This window comes from Bos javanicus, chromosome 15 (genome assembly GCF_032452875.1).
Source record: "Bos javanicus breed banteng chromosome 15, ARS-OSU_banteng_1.0, whole genome shotgun sequence".
Lineage (NCBI taxonomy): Eukaryota > Metazoa > Chordata > Mammalia > Artiodactyla > Bovidae > Bos > Bos javanicus.
In genome coordinates, this window is record NC_083882.1 from 54130863 (window position 1) to 54148628 (window position 17766).

At 39.6% G+C, this 17766-nt stretch overlaps 1 protein-coding gene across 5 annotated transcripts in view; it reads left to right on the forward strand.

The window, feature by feature from the left end:
- POLD3 (DNA polymerase delta 3, accessory subunit) overlaps positions 1–17766 on the forward strand; it is a 44344-nt gene that overhangs the window by 3260 nt on the left and 23318 nt on the right. For all 5 annotated transcript variants that reach the window (XM_061380837.1, XM_061380835.1, XM_061380836.1 and 2 more), the window contains exons 3-5: positions 8495–8597; positions 14709–14748; positions 15983–16115. In XM_061380837.1, coding sequence (XP_061236821.1) covers positions 8495–8597; positions 14709–14748; positions 15983–16115 — 276 coding nt within the window. The remainder of the gene's footprint in view (positions 1–8494; positions 8598–14708; positions 14749–15982; positions 16116–17766) is intronic.

Here is a 17766-nt window from a genome sequence, read left to right on the forward strand (position 1 = left end):
CTGAGATGTTTATGCCTTCAAGACTTAAAACTCTTGGCTCAGGGCTAGGTTTATACTGATTTTGACTATTTGAGATTGCTCTTGCTAAGACTAGTCCAGACCCAAACCTAGCATGTTAGGTAACTTTAGGACTGGATACCCGTAAGAGTAATTGTTTGTTACGGTTATGAGTGTTTAAATATGGAGTGAGGTAATTGTTACTACTAATATATAAGCCTATTGAGATTAAAGGTGCATACTGAGGACTGGAGATGAAATAAAGTTGCCTGGAATTTTACTGTCAGTTCAGTTCAGTCGCTCAGTCGTGTCCGACTCTTTGCGACCCCATGAATCGCAGCACGCCAGGCCTCCCTGTCCATCACAAACTCTCGGAGTTCACCCAAACTCGTGTCCATCGAGTCAGTGATGCCGTCCAGCCACCTCATCCTCTCTCGTCCCCTTCTCCTCCTGCCCCCACTCCCTCCCAGCATCAGCATCTTTTCCAATGAGTCAACTCTTTGCATGAGGTGGAATTTTACTGTAGCTACCCTTATTTCCTATAAGTTTTATGGAATTAATACACACATCTAGCCCTTGCCTGTCTACCAACTTTATCCCATAGCACCTTCTACCTCACTTATATTCTAGCCATATTTACCTTTCTGTTCCTTAGATATGCCAAGCCCGTTCTCACCCAAGGAAATTTGTACCATTCTCTCTGCCTGGAATGCTGTTCTCACAGCTGTCCTCACTGTGCACAGTTCAGCTCAAATTTCACACATTACTTCGTGTAACAGCTCTTTCCTAATGCTTTACTCCTCTCTCTGTCTCTCTTAATTTTTTTTTCATAGTTATTTTTTAAAAGCTTTCTTTAGATGTATTTCAAATATCGTATGGTTCACCTATTTAGACTGTACAGCTCATTGGTTTTTAATATATTTACAGAGTTGTGCAGTCAGCATTATAGTTAATTTGAGAAGATATTCATCACCCCAGAAAAGAAACCCTGTATCCATTAGCAGTCCTTCATCATTCCTGCCTCCCAACCCCCCAGCATCAGGCAACCACTAATACACTTTCTTTCTATAGAAATTTGCCTATCCTGGACATTTCATATAAATGGGGTCATATAATAAGCAATCTTGTGTATCTAATTCCCTCCAGTTAGCATATCTCCGAGGTTTGTCTATGTTAAAGCATGTGTCAGTACTTCATTCATTTTTGTGGTTGAATAATATTCCATTTATGGTGTAAGTTCTCTAGGGCTGCCAGAACAGAATACTACAAATAGGTGGCTTGAAACAACAGAAATTTATTGTCTCAGTTCTGGAGGCTTAAAGTCCAAAATTAAGATGTTGGCCAGGCCATGTTCCTTCTGAAACTTGTACAGAAAAATCCTTCCCTGCTTCTTCTTAGCTTCTGGTGGTTTACTTCTGGTGGTTTGCATTCCTTGGTTTGTAGCTGTGTAACCCCACTGTCTGCCTTCATAGTCACTTGGCATTCTTCCTGTGTGTCTGTCTCTTCACATAGCCATCTTATAAGGACACAGTCGTAGATGAGGAGCCCACCCTACTCCACTATGACCTGTCTTAACTAATTACATCTGCAAAGGCCCTGTTTCCAAATCGGGTCATACTCTGAGATACTGGTGGTTAGGACGTCAACATATCTTTTTTGGGGGACACAGATCAACCCATAGCATATAGATATACAACATTTTATTTGTCCATTCATCAACGGATGGACATTTGGGTTGTTTCCACATTTGGGGCTTTAATAAATAATGCTACAGTGAACATTTGTGTACAAGTTTTTGTGTAGACATGTTTTCAGTTCTCTTGGTATACACCTAAGATTGGAATTTCTGGGTCATATGTAACATTTTGAGGAGCTGTTTTTCAGAGTGACTACACTGTTTTACAATCCCACCAACAAAGTATGAGGTTCTACTTTCTCAACATTCTTGTCAACTTTTTCTACCATCTGTCTTTTAATTTTAGCCATCCTAGTGAGTATGAAGTTTTATCATTATGTTTTTGATTTGCATTTCTGTAATGGCTAATGTTTTAGCTAATGGCACGTGTTTTCCTGTGCTCATTGACCATATGTGTATCTTCTTTGGAGAAATACATGTTCAGATCCTTTACCCATTTTTTTCCATGGGTTTTTTTTGTCTTTACTATTATTGAATTGTGAGAGTTCTTTATGTAATCAAGTCCGGATTTGTTTATTTATTTGACTGTGCTGGGTCTTAACTGTAGCGTGAGGCATCCTTTTTGGTTGTGTCTTGTGGGGTGTTTTTAGTTGCAGCATGTGATCTTCTAGTTGCGGTATGCAACCTCTTAGTTGCTGCATATGAGATTGAACCCTGGCCTCCTGCATTGGGAGTGCTGTGTCTTAGGCACTGAACCACCAGGGAAGTCCCTCTACATAATTCTAGAAACAGTGTCCTGATCAGATAATGATTTCACCCATTCTGTGGGTTGTCTTTGCACTTTCTTGATGGTGTCCTGTGAAGCAAAGAAGTTCTTATTATTGATAGTGTCTAATTTTTTTTCTTCTGTTGCTTGTGCTTTTTATATTGTATCTAAGGCATAGTCTAACCCAAGTAAATCATGAAGATTTAATTCTGTTTTCTTGTGAGAGTTCTGTAGTCTTAGCTCTTAAATCAGTAATTATCACTTTAACATTTCTACATATTTTGTTCTTCTTATACTTCCTCACAGTAAGAGTACACTGTAGTTTTCAAATTAGATGTTGGTTCAAGGTAACTTATGAATGAAGCCCTAAAATGTGTATAGGCATACCTTATATTATTGTACTCTTCTTTATTACATTTTGCAGACACTACATTTTCTTTCTTTCTTTACAAATTGAAGGTTTGTGGTAACCCTGAGTTGAGCAAGTCTATGAGTGCCATTTTTCCAATAGCGCTCGCCTATTTCTTATCTCCATGTCACATTTTGGTAATTCTCATCATGTTTCAAACCTTCCATCAGCGAGAAGATTGTGACTTGCTAAAGGCTCAGAGGATGGCTAGCATTTTTAGCAACAAATTAAAAAAAAAATTACTTGGCCTCATCGGGTCTTAATTTGTGGCATATGGGCTCTTTCATTGTAGCGCTCGGATTCTCCAGTCGTGACGCGCAGGCTTAGTTGCTCTGCAGCATGTAGAATCTTACTTACCCTACCAGGGATCAAACATGTGTCTCTTGCATTGCAAGGCAGATTCTTAACCACTGGACGACCAGGGAAGTCCACAATAAATTATTTTTTAATTAAGGTGTATACATTGTTTTGTAGACATAATGGTGTTACACCCTTAATAGACTACAGTATAATGTAAACATAGCTATTATATTCACTGGGAAACCAGAAATTTATTTGCTTTGCTTTATTTTGATATTCACTTCATTGCAGTGGTCTGGAAGTGAACCTACAATATATCTGGGGTATGCCTATAAATAATAACTATTTTTTCAGGCATCATTTTGCATATGGTATAAGGAAAGGGCCCAGTTCATGTGGATATCCAGTGTTCCAGCATTTCATAATTCTTATTTCCAGCTGACATGTATTATTGTATTGTATGCCCTCCTCCCACTAGAATATAAACTCCATGAGGCAGGGAACATGTTTATCAGGCTCATCACTGTTCCAGTTACTGTTGCTTTGTAACAAATTGCCCCCAGATTTAGCAGCTTGAAACAACCATTTTATTATGTTCATAGATTCTTCTGATTTGTAACTTGGGCACGGTGCAATGAGAATGGTTGTCTCTGTTCCATAATGTCTGGTGCCTCAGCTGAGAGGCATCAGTGACTGAAGCCTGATCATGTGTAGGCATCTTTATTCTCATGTCTGGCAGTTGTTGCTGGCTGTCAGCTGGGACTTCAGTGGGGGCTATTGACCAGTCATTGTGTGTGACCTGTTTATATGGCCTGGGCTTCTTAAGAGCATATTTTCGGGTAGTGAGGCCTTACCCAGCAATTCACAGCTGTAAATACGCACATTCCAGTGCAAGGCAGAAGCTGATTGCCTTTTCTTACTGGCCTCAGAAGTCAAGCAGTGTTGTGTCTGCTTCATTCTTTTGGTTACATTTAATCTCTAGCCTTCCCAGATGCAAGGGGAGAGGATGACTCCACCTGTCTATGGGAGGATGAAGAAGAGCATGCAGGATGGGAGATGTTGTGGCAGCCATCTTTGGAAAATACAGTCTGCCACAATTATTGTATCTTCACACCATGCTCATAATATTGTTCAGTCACTAAGTCATGTCCAACTCTTTGCATCCCCATGGACTGCAGCACACCAGGCTCCTCTGTCCTCCACCGTCTCCTGGCATTTATTTGCTCAGATCATGTCCGCTGGGTCAGTGATGCTATCTAACCATCTCATCATCTGCCACACCCTTTTCCTTTTGCCTTCCATCTTTCCCAGCTCATAATAGGTGCCAGTGAATATTTGTTGAGTGAGTTCTGGGCACTATGGTAGATATTTTCACAAATGTTTATCTCATGTAATCTTTATAATAATCCAATATAATGGGTGTTATCAATCTCTTTTAACACATGAGAAAACAGAGACTTAGAGTGTCCTGGCATCCTTTTTTCTCTTATCTATAGTGAGAGCATTTAACTTATCATTGTTGGCACTGAGGGCAGTGACTGGGCATGGTTGTTGCTGTTTGCATGGGTTCAATAAGAAATATTGTTTCAGGTTTTACTACATTTTTAGCATTATTCTAGGCTCTGTTACAAAGCAGCAAACCTGACAGACAAGGTCTTTCCCATCATTGACTTAAGATAATTTCAGGCTATAAAAATGCTGTGAAGGAATTAGATTAGGGAAGATAATATAGACTATACACCTTATATATCTTAGGAAAATTATGGGTGGAACTGATCAGGAGAGATGAAAGGTATATAGTTAATCATGTGGGTAGTAAGTGCATCTTGTAGGAAATCATATTTATTATCATTCATATTTAAGAATATTTTGCGTGTTTTGTTGCTGAGATTTTGACATAATCAAATTAGATGAACATGTTTTAGAGATTCAAAAGACATTCAGAAAATTTTAAAGAGGTTGTGCAGTGTTGACCATCTTGTTAATATAACAGATACTATATTATGTAATAGATGTAATAAAACAACCGGTTGATCCGGTGAGACGGTGCACAGAGGACAATGACTGTAATGATGCGAGCGAGACTATGAGTTGTTGATAAAAGACTGCATTTCACCAGCAAGCTGAGAGCATCTTGGTATAGTCCCTGCCTACCATTTCTTCCGCTAGGATGGTCCTAACTAGCATAAATAAACCAAAATGTTCATGACTCTGTGTTCCTCATCTTTCCTAACATAATTGCTGCATGGAAGGAAATACTAAAGAGAACAGGAGATAGAAATCAACAAAAATGCTGATTTTTTTTCCCCCCTCAGGGTGTTTATAGTCTAGTGGGGATGGCAGATATTAAACAATTAGAATACAGTGTGGTAAGTGCTATAATAACAGATGTGGGATAGTTCCTGTTAGAACTTAGAAAGCAAGGCTGCCCTGCTTGCTTAGCAGTGTTAGGGAAGGTTTCACATAGGAGATAATACCTGAGCTGCTGTCTTGATGAGGAATTAGGTAGATGAGGTCTGAGCAGAAGGCAGAAGGAAGGGCATACAAAAGAGCTAGGAGAACTTCAGAGTGTTTCATAAGGCTGAAAATAGTGTGAGTATGGGAGAATGGTGAGAAATACAGGGGCCAGACGAAGAAAAGTCTTACACGTCACTGATGGACCTGTGGCTCCTTAGGGGATAGGGCGCTACTGAAAACTTTTGAACAAAGAGTAATACTTCAGATAAGAATAACCAGCTACCTTTTCAACAGCACTTAATGGCTAATGGGCATCTAAGATTTAACACGCCCCAAAACATTGGAAGGACTGATGTTGAAGCTGAAACTCCCATACTTTGGCCACCTGATGTGAAGAGCTGACTCATTTGAAAAGACCCTCATGCTGGGGAAGATTGAGAGCAGGAGCAGAAGGGGACGACAGAGGATGAGATGGTTGGATGGCATCACCAACTCAATGGACATGGGTTTGGGTAGACTCCGGGAGTTGGTGATGGACAGGGAGGCCTGGCGTGCTGCGGTTCATGGGGTCGCAAAGAATCAGACATGACTGAGCGACTGAACTGAACTGAATTGAACTGAAAACTTAATTCCTAATTATTTTCCACTCACCCCCACCATCACCTCCTTCTGCTTTTCTCCATCTCAGTGAATGACAACTTCATTCTTTGAGTTGCTTAGTCCAGTCATCCTTGATTTCTGTTTCTCTCATACCTCACAATCAGTCCATCAGCAAATCCTGTTGTTTCTTCCTTTAAGATGTACCCAGAATTCATCCACTAATTACTACCATCCTAGTCTGAGCCACCGTCATCTCTAGCCTGAATTACTGCAGTAGCCTTGTAACTGGTCTTCCTGCTTCCTTCCTTGCTTCTTAATAGTATATTCTCCACACAGCAGTCAGAAATCCTCCTAAAAAGTGAGATCATGTTATTTGTGCTCTAAACCTTCTAATGACTTCCTTCCTAATGGGCCACAAAGCCCTACATGTCTCGTGCTTGGCTCTCTTCTTTCCTTCTTCCTTATTCAGCACACTCACCTTTTCTGTTCCTTGCACCTTGCTTACGTTCTTGCCTCAGAACCTTCAAATTTGTTTTTTCTGCCTAGAATATTCTTTGCTGAGATATCCACATTGATGGCTCTGTAACTTCCCACAGGGCTCTGTTCATGAGGCCTTCCCTAATCTTATATAAATAGCAAAACTTCTTAGACACTCTATTCTTCTAGTCTTTTTTCTCCCTGTAGATTTACTACCATCTGACTTCTTGTTTGCTTATTATTTGTCTCTCTTTTCTGCAGTACAAACTCTAAATGGGTAAGCACTTTGACTGCTTTGTTCACTATTCTATCCCCAAGGCATAGAGTATGAAGTAGCCACCCAGTTAAGTTTTGTTGACAGATGACTTGACTTGCATTTCTAAAACTTCACCTTGGCAGCTTTGTGGATAATGAAGGGGAAGGGGGTGTGACGAAGGCATTGACACTTGGAATTAAAATAGTCCAGTCAAGGGATTTGGAGGGCAGGGAGTCAAGAATTACTTGGGAGGTAAAACTGACAAGATTTGGCACCTCACCAGACTGGGAGAAGTGAGGGATAATGACTCCCAGATTTCTGGCTTGGATGGTTTGAGCAGATGATGTTGTTGGGAATAAATGAAGCCAGGGGATGAATGAAATGGGTCAAGGAGAGTATGTCGTAAGGTGACCAGTCATCCTTGGTGTGCCCAAGACTGTTGGTTTTAGCACTAAAAGTCCATGTCAGGAAATACCTCAGATCCAGGCAAACCCAGATGATTGCTCACTCTAATATAGACTGAAAAGGTAGCTGAAGACAACCCCAGCAGTACAGAAGAGGAGGAGGAAGTCAAGTCTGTGCAGGAAGTAGAGCAGAGCCAATTCAAGAGTGGCAGGAGATGAGTGAGGCATTGGATCAAGGAAGCTAAGAGCTCAGTCCACAGTGTAGGTTGAGTTTCTCTTGGAACTTTTGTTTCTAGTCATCCTTGGCAGACGTATGACATATTATAGAGGCTTGGTAAATGTTTCTTGAAATAGCAACACAAATGATGTCTCTTTCCTTGAAGTTAAACTGTAAGTTATTGAGGGGAGTCAACTTCTGATGCTAATCAGATCGTATGGATAAAAACGAATTTAGGGAATGTTACTAAAAGCAACATTATTTCTATAGTGACTATTTGGCAGTCTTAGGTTAATGAATACTGGGGCAGTGTGAGTAAACTGTTACTTTGTGGTTTTGAAACAACATTGATTCTGAATGATCCTAAAATTGGAATTTCAGAGCAGGGCCCTTGTGATCATCTACAAGATGGTTTTAATGTTTTGGAGTAATCCTTCTGCAAATCTGTTGAAAACCTTGAACTATCTCTACCCTCTCCCCGCCTCCTTCCCCTTGCAAAACACACATTTTGCTTACAATATTGAGGGGTGAAGGATTATGGATCCCAGGGTAAAAGAATTGCCAATCTCATACAGCCCTCTGTAATTATACCTCAGGATATAAAGAAGCCTAGAAAAACTATTTTATCTAGGGTCACATGGCTAGATAGTGACTGAACTTATTCTTGATTGATGATTCTAGCCATTTTATGTCTTTACTTCTTTTAATGCAAGCTCAGTCTCACTTGACCGATTATTAGATTTCTTTTATTTCAGTTGTTTGGTCACTCACTGTGCTGGCTTTATACAAGTTGACCCCACCCCCTGTGTTCCATTCGTCCTTTTTTAATTCTTTGTTTATGAACAGAGCAAAAATATTCTGTATAATGTTTGATGGACTGTCAGATTTACTATTTACTAACTTTTAAGTCATGAATTAAGAGTCGGTGAGGTAAACGTTCGCTAATGACTTACTTGTGCATTTTGTTTGTAACAGGATGCTCTATGATTACGTTGAAAGGAAGCGAAAGGAAAATTCAGGAGCCCAACTGCATGTCACCTATTTAGTGTCTGGCAGTCTCATTCAGAATGGACATTCTGTAAGTTCTCAGAATCTTATAATGAGTTTAAATGTGTTTGAGCTATTAATAGTATTATCTAACATAACACAGGGCAAAAACAACAAGATCCAGTATTATGGAAATTTTAAAAAGCTACTTGAAGACAGTGATTATTTTGAATTTTTAGACTAAACCTAAAACTCTCGAGAAGTTTGGGTAATATCAATACAGAGACTATTATCATCATTGTACAATTTCCCTAGACAACAAGACATTCCAGACTGTTTCTGTTCCTCTTTCTTCCTTTTGAAGCTATATTGGGGACAATGCTGGTTAATTTCCAGCCTGTTCAGATGTCAAGCCACACAGGTGTTCAGCAAATACAATTTTTAAGTGAATTTGATTTTAATTTGAGCTTTCACCCCAGAAGCTCTGCTGAAGTAACTCCTTTCCTTCTCCTGTACCAGACTGATTCTTGGGAACTTAATGCCTTCTTTCTTGCTTCCTCCCCAAACTGAGGAACACCTCTTTGGTTCTCACTTCCTAAACCTCACCTGAAGGTTCTTTTGCTCCCATACCACCAGCCCTAGAGAATTTAGCCCAAGGATCAAGATCCTCAGAGAATCACACACAGATGCATGTTTTCCTCTTCTCTTTTGACTTTCCCTGTGACTCATAAGTTCAGAAGCCAGATTTATCCAAATACTTACTGTATTTGGCCTATATCAATAGAGTCTTAAGAATGTGAGATTCCAGACTGGAATGGCAATTTAGTAATTTACAAGGAGAAACAGAACTACGATCAACGCAAAGAAATAGAGGAAAACAATAGAATGGGAAACACTAAAGATCTCTTCAAGAAAATTAGAAATACCAAGGGAACATTTCATGCAAAGATGGGCTCAATAAAGGACAGAAATGGTATGGACCTAACAGAAGCAGAAGGTATTAAGAAGAGGTGGCAAGAATACACAAAAGAACTGTACAAAAAAGATCTTCACGACCCAGATAATCACGATGATGTGATCACTGACCTAGAACCAGACATCCTGGAATGTGAAGTCAAGTGGGCCTTAGGAAGCATCACTACAAACAAAGCGAGTGGAGGTGATGGAATCCCAGTTGAGCTATTTCAAATCTTAAAAGATGACGCTGTGAAAGTGCTGCACTCAATATGTCAGCAAATTTGGGAAACTCAGCAGTGGCCACAGGACTGGAAAAGGTGTTTTCATTCCAATCTCAAAGAAAGGCAATGCCAAAGAATGCTCAGACTACCGCACAATTGTACTTACTCACACACTAGTAAAGTAATGCTCAAAATTCTCCAAGCCAGGCTTCAGCAATACGTGAATGAACAATGAACTTCCAGATGTTCAAGCTGGTTTTAGAAAAGGCAGAGGAACCAGAGATCAAATTGCCAACATCCACTGGATTATTGAAAAAGCAGGAGAGTTCCAGGAAAACATCTATTTCTGCTTTATTGACTATGCCAAAGCCTTTGACTGTGTTGATCACAATAAACTGTGGAAAATTCTGAAAGAGATGGGCATACCAGACCACCTGACCTGCCTCTTGAGAAACCTGTATGCAGGTCAAGAAGCAACAGTTCGAACTGGGCATGAAACAACAGACTGGTTCCAGATAGGAAAAGGAGTACGTCAAGGCTGTATATTGTCACCCTGCTTATTTAACTTATATGCAGAGTACATCATGAGAAACGCTGGGGTGGATGAAGCACAAGCTGGAATCTAGATTTCTGGGAGAAATATCAATAACCTCAGATACGCAGATGACACCACCCTTATGGCAGAAAGTGAAGAAGAACTAAAGAACCTCTTGAAAGTGAAAGAAAGCGAAGTCGCTCAGTCATATCCAACTCTTTGTGACCTCGTGGACCCCTACCAGGCTCCTCAGTCCATGGAATTTTTCAGGCAAGAGTACTGGAGTGGGTTGCCATTTCCTTCTCTAGGGGATCTTCCCAACCTGGGGATCTAACCTGGGTCTCCTGCGCTGGAGGCAGACGCTTTACTGAGGAGAGTGAAAAAGTTGGCTTAAAGCTCAACATTCAGAAAACAGATCATGGCATCTGGTCCCATCACTTCATGGCAAATAGATGGGGAAACAGTGGAAACAGTAAGAAACTTTATTTTGGGGGGCTCCAAAATCACTGCAGATGGTGATTGCAGCCATGATATTAAAAGATGCTTACTCCCTGGAAGGAAAGTTATGACCAACCTAGACAGCATATTAAAAAGCAGAGACATTACTTTACTGACAAAGGTCTGTCTAGTCAAGACTATGGTTTTTCCAGTAGTCATGTATGGATGTGAGAGTTGGACTATAAAGAAAGCTGAACACTGAAGAGTTGATGCTTTTGAAGTGTGGTGTTGGAGAAGACCAGTCCATCCTAAAGGAGATCAGTCCTGGGTGTTCATTGGAAGGACTGATGTTGAAGCTGAAACTCTAATACTTTGGCTACCTGATGCGAAGAGCTGACTCATTTGGAAAGACCCTGATGGTGGGAAAAATTGAGGGCAGGAGGAAAAGGGGACGACGGAGGATGAGATGGCATCACTGACTCAATGGACATGAGTTTGGGTAGGCTCCGGGAGTTGGTAATGGACAGGGAGGCCTGGCATGCTGCAGCTCATGGGGTTGCAAAGAGCCAGACATGACTGAGTGACTCAACTGAACTGAAAGGCTATAAGATACTTATATTCTACTGCTACTGCTAAGTCACTTCAGTCGTGTCCGACTCTGTGCGACCCCATAGATGGCAGCCCACTAGGCTTCCCTGTCCCTGGGATTCTCCAGGCAAGAACACTGGAGTGGGTTGCCATTTCCTTCTCCAATGCATGAAAGTGAAAAGTGAAAGTGAAGTCGCTCAGTCGTGTCTGACTCTTATCAACCCCATGGACTGGAGCCTACCAGGCTCCTCCGTCCATGGGATTTTCTAGGCAAAAGTACTGGAGTGGGGTGCCATTGCTTCTCCAACTTACGTTCTATGACTAGCATATTCTTCCAAATAGGAAAAGGAGTACGTCAAGGCTGTATATTGTCACCCTGCTTATTTAACTTCTATGCAGAGTACATCATGAGAAACGCTGGGCTGAATGAAGCACAAGCTAGAATCAAGATTGCCGGAAGAAATATCAATAACCTCAGATGTGCAGATGACACCACCCTTATGACAGATTCAAAAGCCTCTTGATGAAAGTGAAAGAGGAGAGTGAAAAAGTTGGCTTAAAGCTCAACATTCAGAAAACTAAGATCATGGCATCTGGTCCCATCACTTTATGAGAAATAGATGGGGAAACAGTGGAAACAGTGTCAGACTTTATTTTGGGGGGCTCCAGAATCACTGCAGATGGTGACTGCAGCCATGAAATTAAAAGACGCTTACTCCTTGGAAGAAAAGTTATGACCAACCTAGATAGCATATTCAAAAGCAGAGACATTACTTTGCCAACAAAGGTCCGTCTAGTCAAGGCTATGGTTTTTCCAGTGGTCATGTATGGATGTGAGAGTTGGACTGTGAAGAAAGCTGAGCGCCGAAGAATTGATGCTTTTGAACTGTGGTTTTGAAGACTCTTGAGAGTCCCTTGGACTGCAAGGAGATCCAACCAGTCCACTCTGAAGGATATCAGCCCTGGGATTTCTTTGGAAGGAATGATGCTAAAGCTGAAACTCTAGTACTTTGGCCACCTCATGTGAAGAGTTGACTCATTGGAAAAGACTCTGATGCTGGGAGGGATTGGGGCAGGAGGAGAAGGGGACGACAGAGGATGAGATGGTTGGATGGCATCACCAACTCGATGGATGTGAGTTTGAGTGAACTCTGGGAATTGGTGATTGACAGGGAGGCCTGGCGTGCTGCAATTCATGGGGTCGCAAGGAGTCGGACACAACTGAGCGACTGAACTGAACTGAGCATATTCTTTCCTTGTTAGTAAACTATTTGGCAAGCCAGATGTTAATTAGATATTTGCAAGTGTAGATGAAATCAGATGTCATTGTATATTAGAAACAAGATTAAGCAGACCTGATTCAAAGATGCGTAGGTTATCTATGGCTTTTTAAACAGGTAAGTAATTTTATTTTTCCAGTGATTATTATTATTGTAAAATTGCTTAATAATACATAGAAAGTAGAAATCTCCTTCTAATCTCATCCTGCCGAGTCTTCCAAAGGATTATTTGAATGTTTCAAAGGAAATGTTCGGTTGATTCTTTTTGTGATGTTAGAGGTTGTTGGCCTGATCCATTTTTTATTAGGTTCCCCATTAGCTTGTCATGTGATGATTTTAGCTGAGATTGATTTTTATCATTACCTTGATCATTAGTTCTCCAGGAGTTACAAAATGGTGATGTTTTAATTCTGTCATTCCTTCTGGATTTACTGACTGAAATGTTTCTATGAAGAGGAACTTTCTCTCATCAACTAGCCATATTTTCCCTTTTTTTTTGATTAACAGCTCAAGGGGCCTGCCCCCAGCCAGGCTCTGGGTTTATGGATGCTGAACGTATTACGCCTGTTTTGCCCTTAACAGGAACCCACTGAATCAGAGCTCGGTTCTCATTTACATTGTTTTAGCACTGGCATTTCCACCGTGTTGTTTTTCTGCATTTCTAATATCCCCTAAGACAGCGTTTAAAGATACTAAACTGTCTCAGCTGCCATGTTTTCTCCTGAGGGTACCAATTATTGTTATTAGGGCTCCTTTTACGTAGGTTTGAGTGATTAGTTCCTAATGCTCTTTTTCTCATAAGCTCTGTAATTTTTATTGTACAATTTTGCAGAACATGACATTTTTAAGAATGCTTGTTTTTTTTTTAAGAGAAAATGCATTGTGAAGACATACCGATATTCTCAGTTCAAACTTACAATTACATTTTTTAAAAACTTACTCAATTTTATATTACTCTTTTTTTCTTATGTTGTAAACTTTGGTTGTCCTAACATTAAAAGGAATATGTATTTGCTTTAGCCAGATACATGAGATTTAGAAAAGCAAAACCAATAATTTTACTAACAATATGATGACTAAAGGCAGTTTAAGGTTTGTAAGTGATCCTGAGCATTACTCTGGCTCAGTAGTATTTGCAGAAGTATTTCTCATTCCTTATTACAGCCACATGATCCTACATTGATGGATATACCTTAGTTTATTCAGCAGTCCCTTACTGATAGTTATTTGAGTTATTTACAGTCTGATTAGTACATACAGTGCCACAGTGAATAGCTCAATGTGTATGTGCTTTATGTTTTTGCCAGAGTGTTTTAGGGTTATGTCCCTAGAGGTAGGCTATATATGAACTTTGATGAATATTGCCAAATACCTCTCCATTTTCCATTCCTACCAGCAATGTATGAGAGCACCTGTTTCTATACAGCACATGTCCTGTTTCAGCATCATCTGCATTTCTCTTCTGTGAACTGTGTCTTCATACTTCTTGCCTATTTTCTAAAGGATTGTTAGTCTTTGTTTTCTCTGTTTTAGAAGCTGTATGGTAGCCCTTTGTGATGTAAGTTGTAGATATTTTTCCCACTTGACCATTTGTCTTTTTAATTAAAATTGTTGTTTTTTTGTTAACCAAAAATGATTTGTTAGTTTTTATGGATAATTTCAGTTACTTCTGGTTTTGAATTGCAGTCAAGAAACTTTTCTGTATTCTCAGGTTATATTAGTTTTTAGAAGAATTCACCCTTATTTTCTTGTGCATATATGGTTTAATTCTTTACTTTTAGATCTCTGATCCATTTAGAATGAATTTTTTTTGCATGGTATAAGACAGATCCAATTTTTAACTGGTTCCATATGATTATACAATAATTCTCATTATGTTACTTACTGAAAATTCTTCTTCTCCTTGCAGTAGGCAAAGTGCAAGTTTGAGATGCTGTGTTTTTTGTAATTTGGGTTTTTTTGTTTTTGTTATTGATTTATATATACTCTCTCACTTTCCTTAACCTGATTGAGAAGTTTTAAAGAAAGCAAGTTAAAAATGGGTCTGGAACATATATTTTCAGAGGAACCTAATGTTTCTAATTTTACATCCCAGTGCAATTGAGTTATTGGTAAGGAAACTTTAAAACTGCAAGTCGCACTATTAATACTTTAAATACTAATGAAGTGTTATTTCCTTACAGTGCCACAAGGTTGCAGTAGTGAGAGAAGATAAATTGGAAGGTAAGTATTTTAGCGATTTAGCAAGTTTTTCCTCTTAGGGCATCAGTGTCATTAACATCGCATATATATTTAGCTGTTTTACTGGAGAGCCATATATTCTTTTATTAGTTGTTTCTGAAACATGTTAAAATATGATACTCCACTAACTTCCCATTTTTAAGGCCAATAGCTGCTAACATTGATAAAACACTTTTATCACAGAATTTCAAAACTCGTGATAGACATGTAAAACACTTACGAATACCGTATGGAACACCTCATTAACTATAAAAAGACAATCATCTCTAAATATCATGTTGTATTCCATAGCAATTTTTTTAGGAAGAAAATTAAAGAATGATATTATAAAGCCAGAAAGGCATAGTATAACTTCTAAGTTAAATTTGTCTACCTATTTCAAGACTGTTAATGCTACTGTTCTATTTTTTTAATACCCAAGTCAAAGGAATTTTGTAATAGCCACGTGATCTTGGATGTCTCAAGACAAAACCACTGTCATACTTTGTATATAAAGATGCCTACCACTGGAGTGTTTTCTTATAAATTAACTGAATTAGTCAAGACAGTGAAAATGTCCAAGATTTTCTTTCTGAATTCTCACAGTGGTAGATTTATTCATTCAGTAGATACATAGTAAGTACCTACTCTATGTCAAGCTCTATGCTAGGCACTAGGGACTTGGAACAAGTGAGGCATGGTCCCTTCCATCATGGAACCTAAAATTTTTTCTTGTGATTTTCTTCTGAAGACATATCTGATTAGTAGTAGTATTGTTTTAGAGTTTCTTTCTATAAACTAAAATAGAAGACTTCTCAGGTAGAAATTACTTATTCCTCAGTTGCTATGTATATATGCTAGAGTATATATACTCTATATATACAGTATATATATGTATACTATATATAGTATATATAGATTCTACCCTGACTGAAAAACAAAAAACACATCACAGTATCATCAGTTATTCATTAGTATTTACTGAGTGTCCACTGGTTGAGTGATACCCTCACAGTGCTGAACTTAGAACTGACTCATCATCACCTACCTATCATAATGTCCTTGTCACAGACAGAAGAGTTGATACTATACTGTATACATGACTGTTTGGCCTTTTAGAGCTTTTTTGGACCACCACCGATTACAAATGGTGTTAATGCAGAAGGGTTTCTTGTTAAAGTCCCCACATGCTATGAAGTTTGTGTATTAACAGACTGCTTTTCCTGTTGACTTGTAGCAGTGAAGTCCAAGCTAGCGGTGACTGCCAGCGTACATGTGTACAGCATCCAGAAAGCCATGCTGAAGGACAGTGGGCCTCTGTTCAATACCGACTATGACATCCTTAAAAGCAACTTGCAGAACTGCAGCAAGTGAGCTCCTTAATGTTCCTTGTGGGCTTCTTTACGAATTGATTTTGTAAGATGTTTACACAGTGGCTGCCTCTTAAGAGTGAACGCCAAGTCTAGTAAAACCTCATTTATCTTGCAGTAAGACACATGCCTGGTTTTATTAGTACATCATAAGGTGAAAAATAGCCACAACCCATATTGAAAACCCCAGTAGACTCCCCATAAATCTGCTTCTCATGTATTTATCCTGTCACTGCCACCAGAAATGTTGTTTGTTGTGCCCCCTCATTACTCATTTTACCCCAGTCTCTGCTTGTCTAATTCCTACCCACCCTTCAAGAACCAGTTGACATGTTGTCCTTCAAAAAACTATTCCTAATTTGACATCCCTCTACCTTCCATCCAAAATCATCCAAGTTGATCTTCCACAGCCAGTATCAGATCTTATTCATCTTTTGTATCCTTCACAGCATGGGGAGGAGGTGGACTATAATGTACGTGGTTTTGGAAATTAATGGTCATGGGCTGGAGTTTTGACTTCACTGCTAATGGCCCAGTGGCTTTGGACAAGTTATTTAAACTCTTTTGGGCTTTCGTTTCATCATTTTTAAGTTGGATATAATAATGCCTACTTTGTGAGGTGGTGTGGAGGGTTCAGAGAAGATTCTCAGACATATATTGAACACCTACTACTTTGGCATGCACTAAGCAAGATAATTTGAATTAATTCAGCAAAGATCTGATGAGTACGTGTGACATGCCACATACTGTAGAGTGATTGTAACCTGATACCTGCTTATGGAACTGATGGTCTTATGGGAGGCAGTTACGGTATAGTGTGACAGTGCTACAATAGGAATAAATGTGTAGGAGGAAGTTGAGGGACCACTCATCCCTGCCTTTTTTGTTGGGGTGGAGTGAGGAGTCAAGACAGAGATGGCTTGTAGAAGGGTATGGCATCTAAGTTGAGGCTTAAAGGCCTAGAAGAAGTAGCAAGGCAGAGGGAATTGGAAGAGGAAGGATAGGGCTGAGAGGAAACACGATGCTTATGCAGAACCACAGTAGTTTTCTATACCTGAAAACTAGAGTGAGGGGCAGGAAATAAAGATATAAGGAGTCAGACTCTATGCTTTGACTGCTAGGATAAGTTTAGGTTTTATTGCACAGGGGAGCCACTGAAGATTTTGAAGCAGATGATTGAAATGACCAGAATTGTATTACAGAAAGATCACTCTGGCTGTGATGGTGAAAGTGGATCTGAAGGAAATAATTGAACACAAGGCCACTATGAAGGAGAAATGTTGCAGTGATTCAGGGTAGAGATGATAGTCTCTGAAGTATAGAGTTGGTATTGGGAGTGGAGAGGTACATAGGTTAAAGAGTCATACCATCAGTACCTGGATGGTTTGGTAGTGGTACCAAGAGAGTGTGGGACCAAGAGAGTGTGTTATGATGGAGATTGTGGGGTGCTTCATGACATTAAGGATGATGGCCATGTTTCTGGTTTGAATTGCTGGATGGGTGATGATACCATCACTAAGAATGGGGATATATGAGGAGGAGCAAGCTTTGGGAGAAGGGAAAAATGATGAATTGGGTTTGGATATGTTGAGTTTAAGTACTGGATGGGGAGTCCAAGTGGAGATGTCCAATGCAATAGATACAGGGGTCT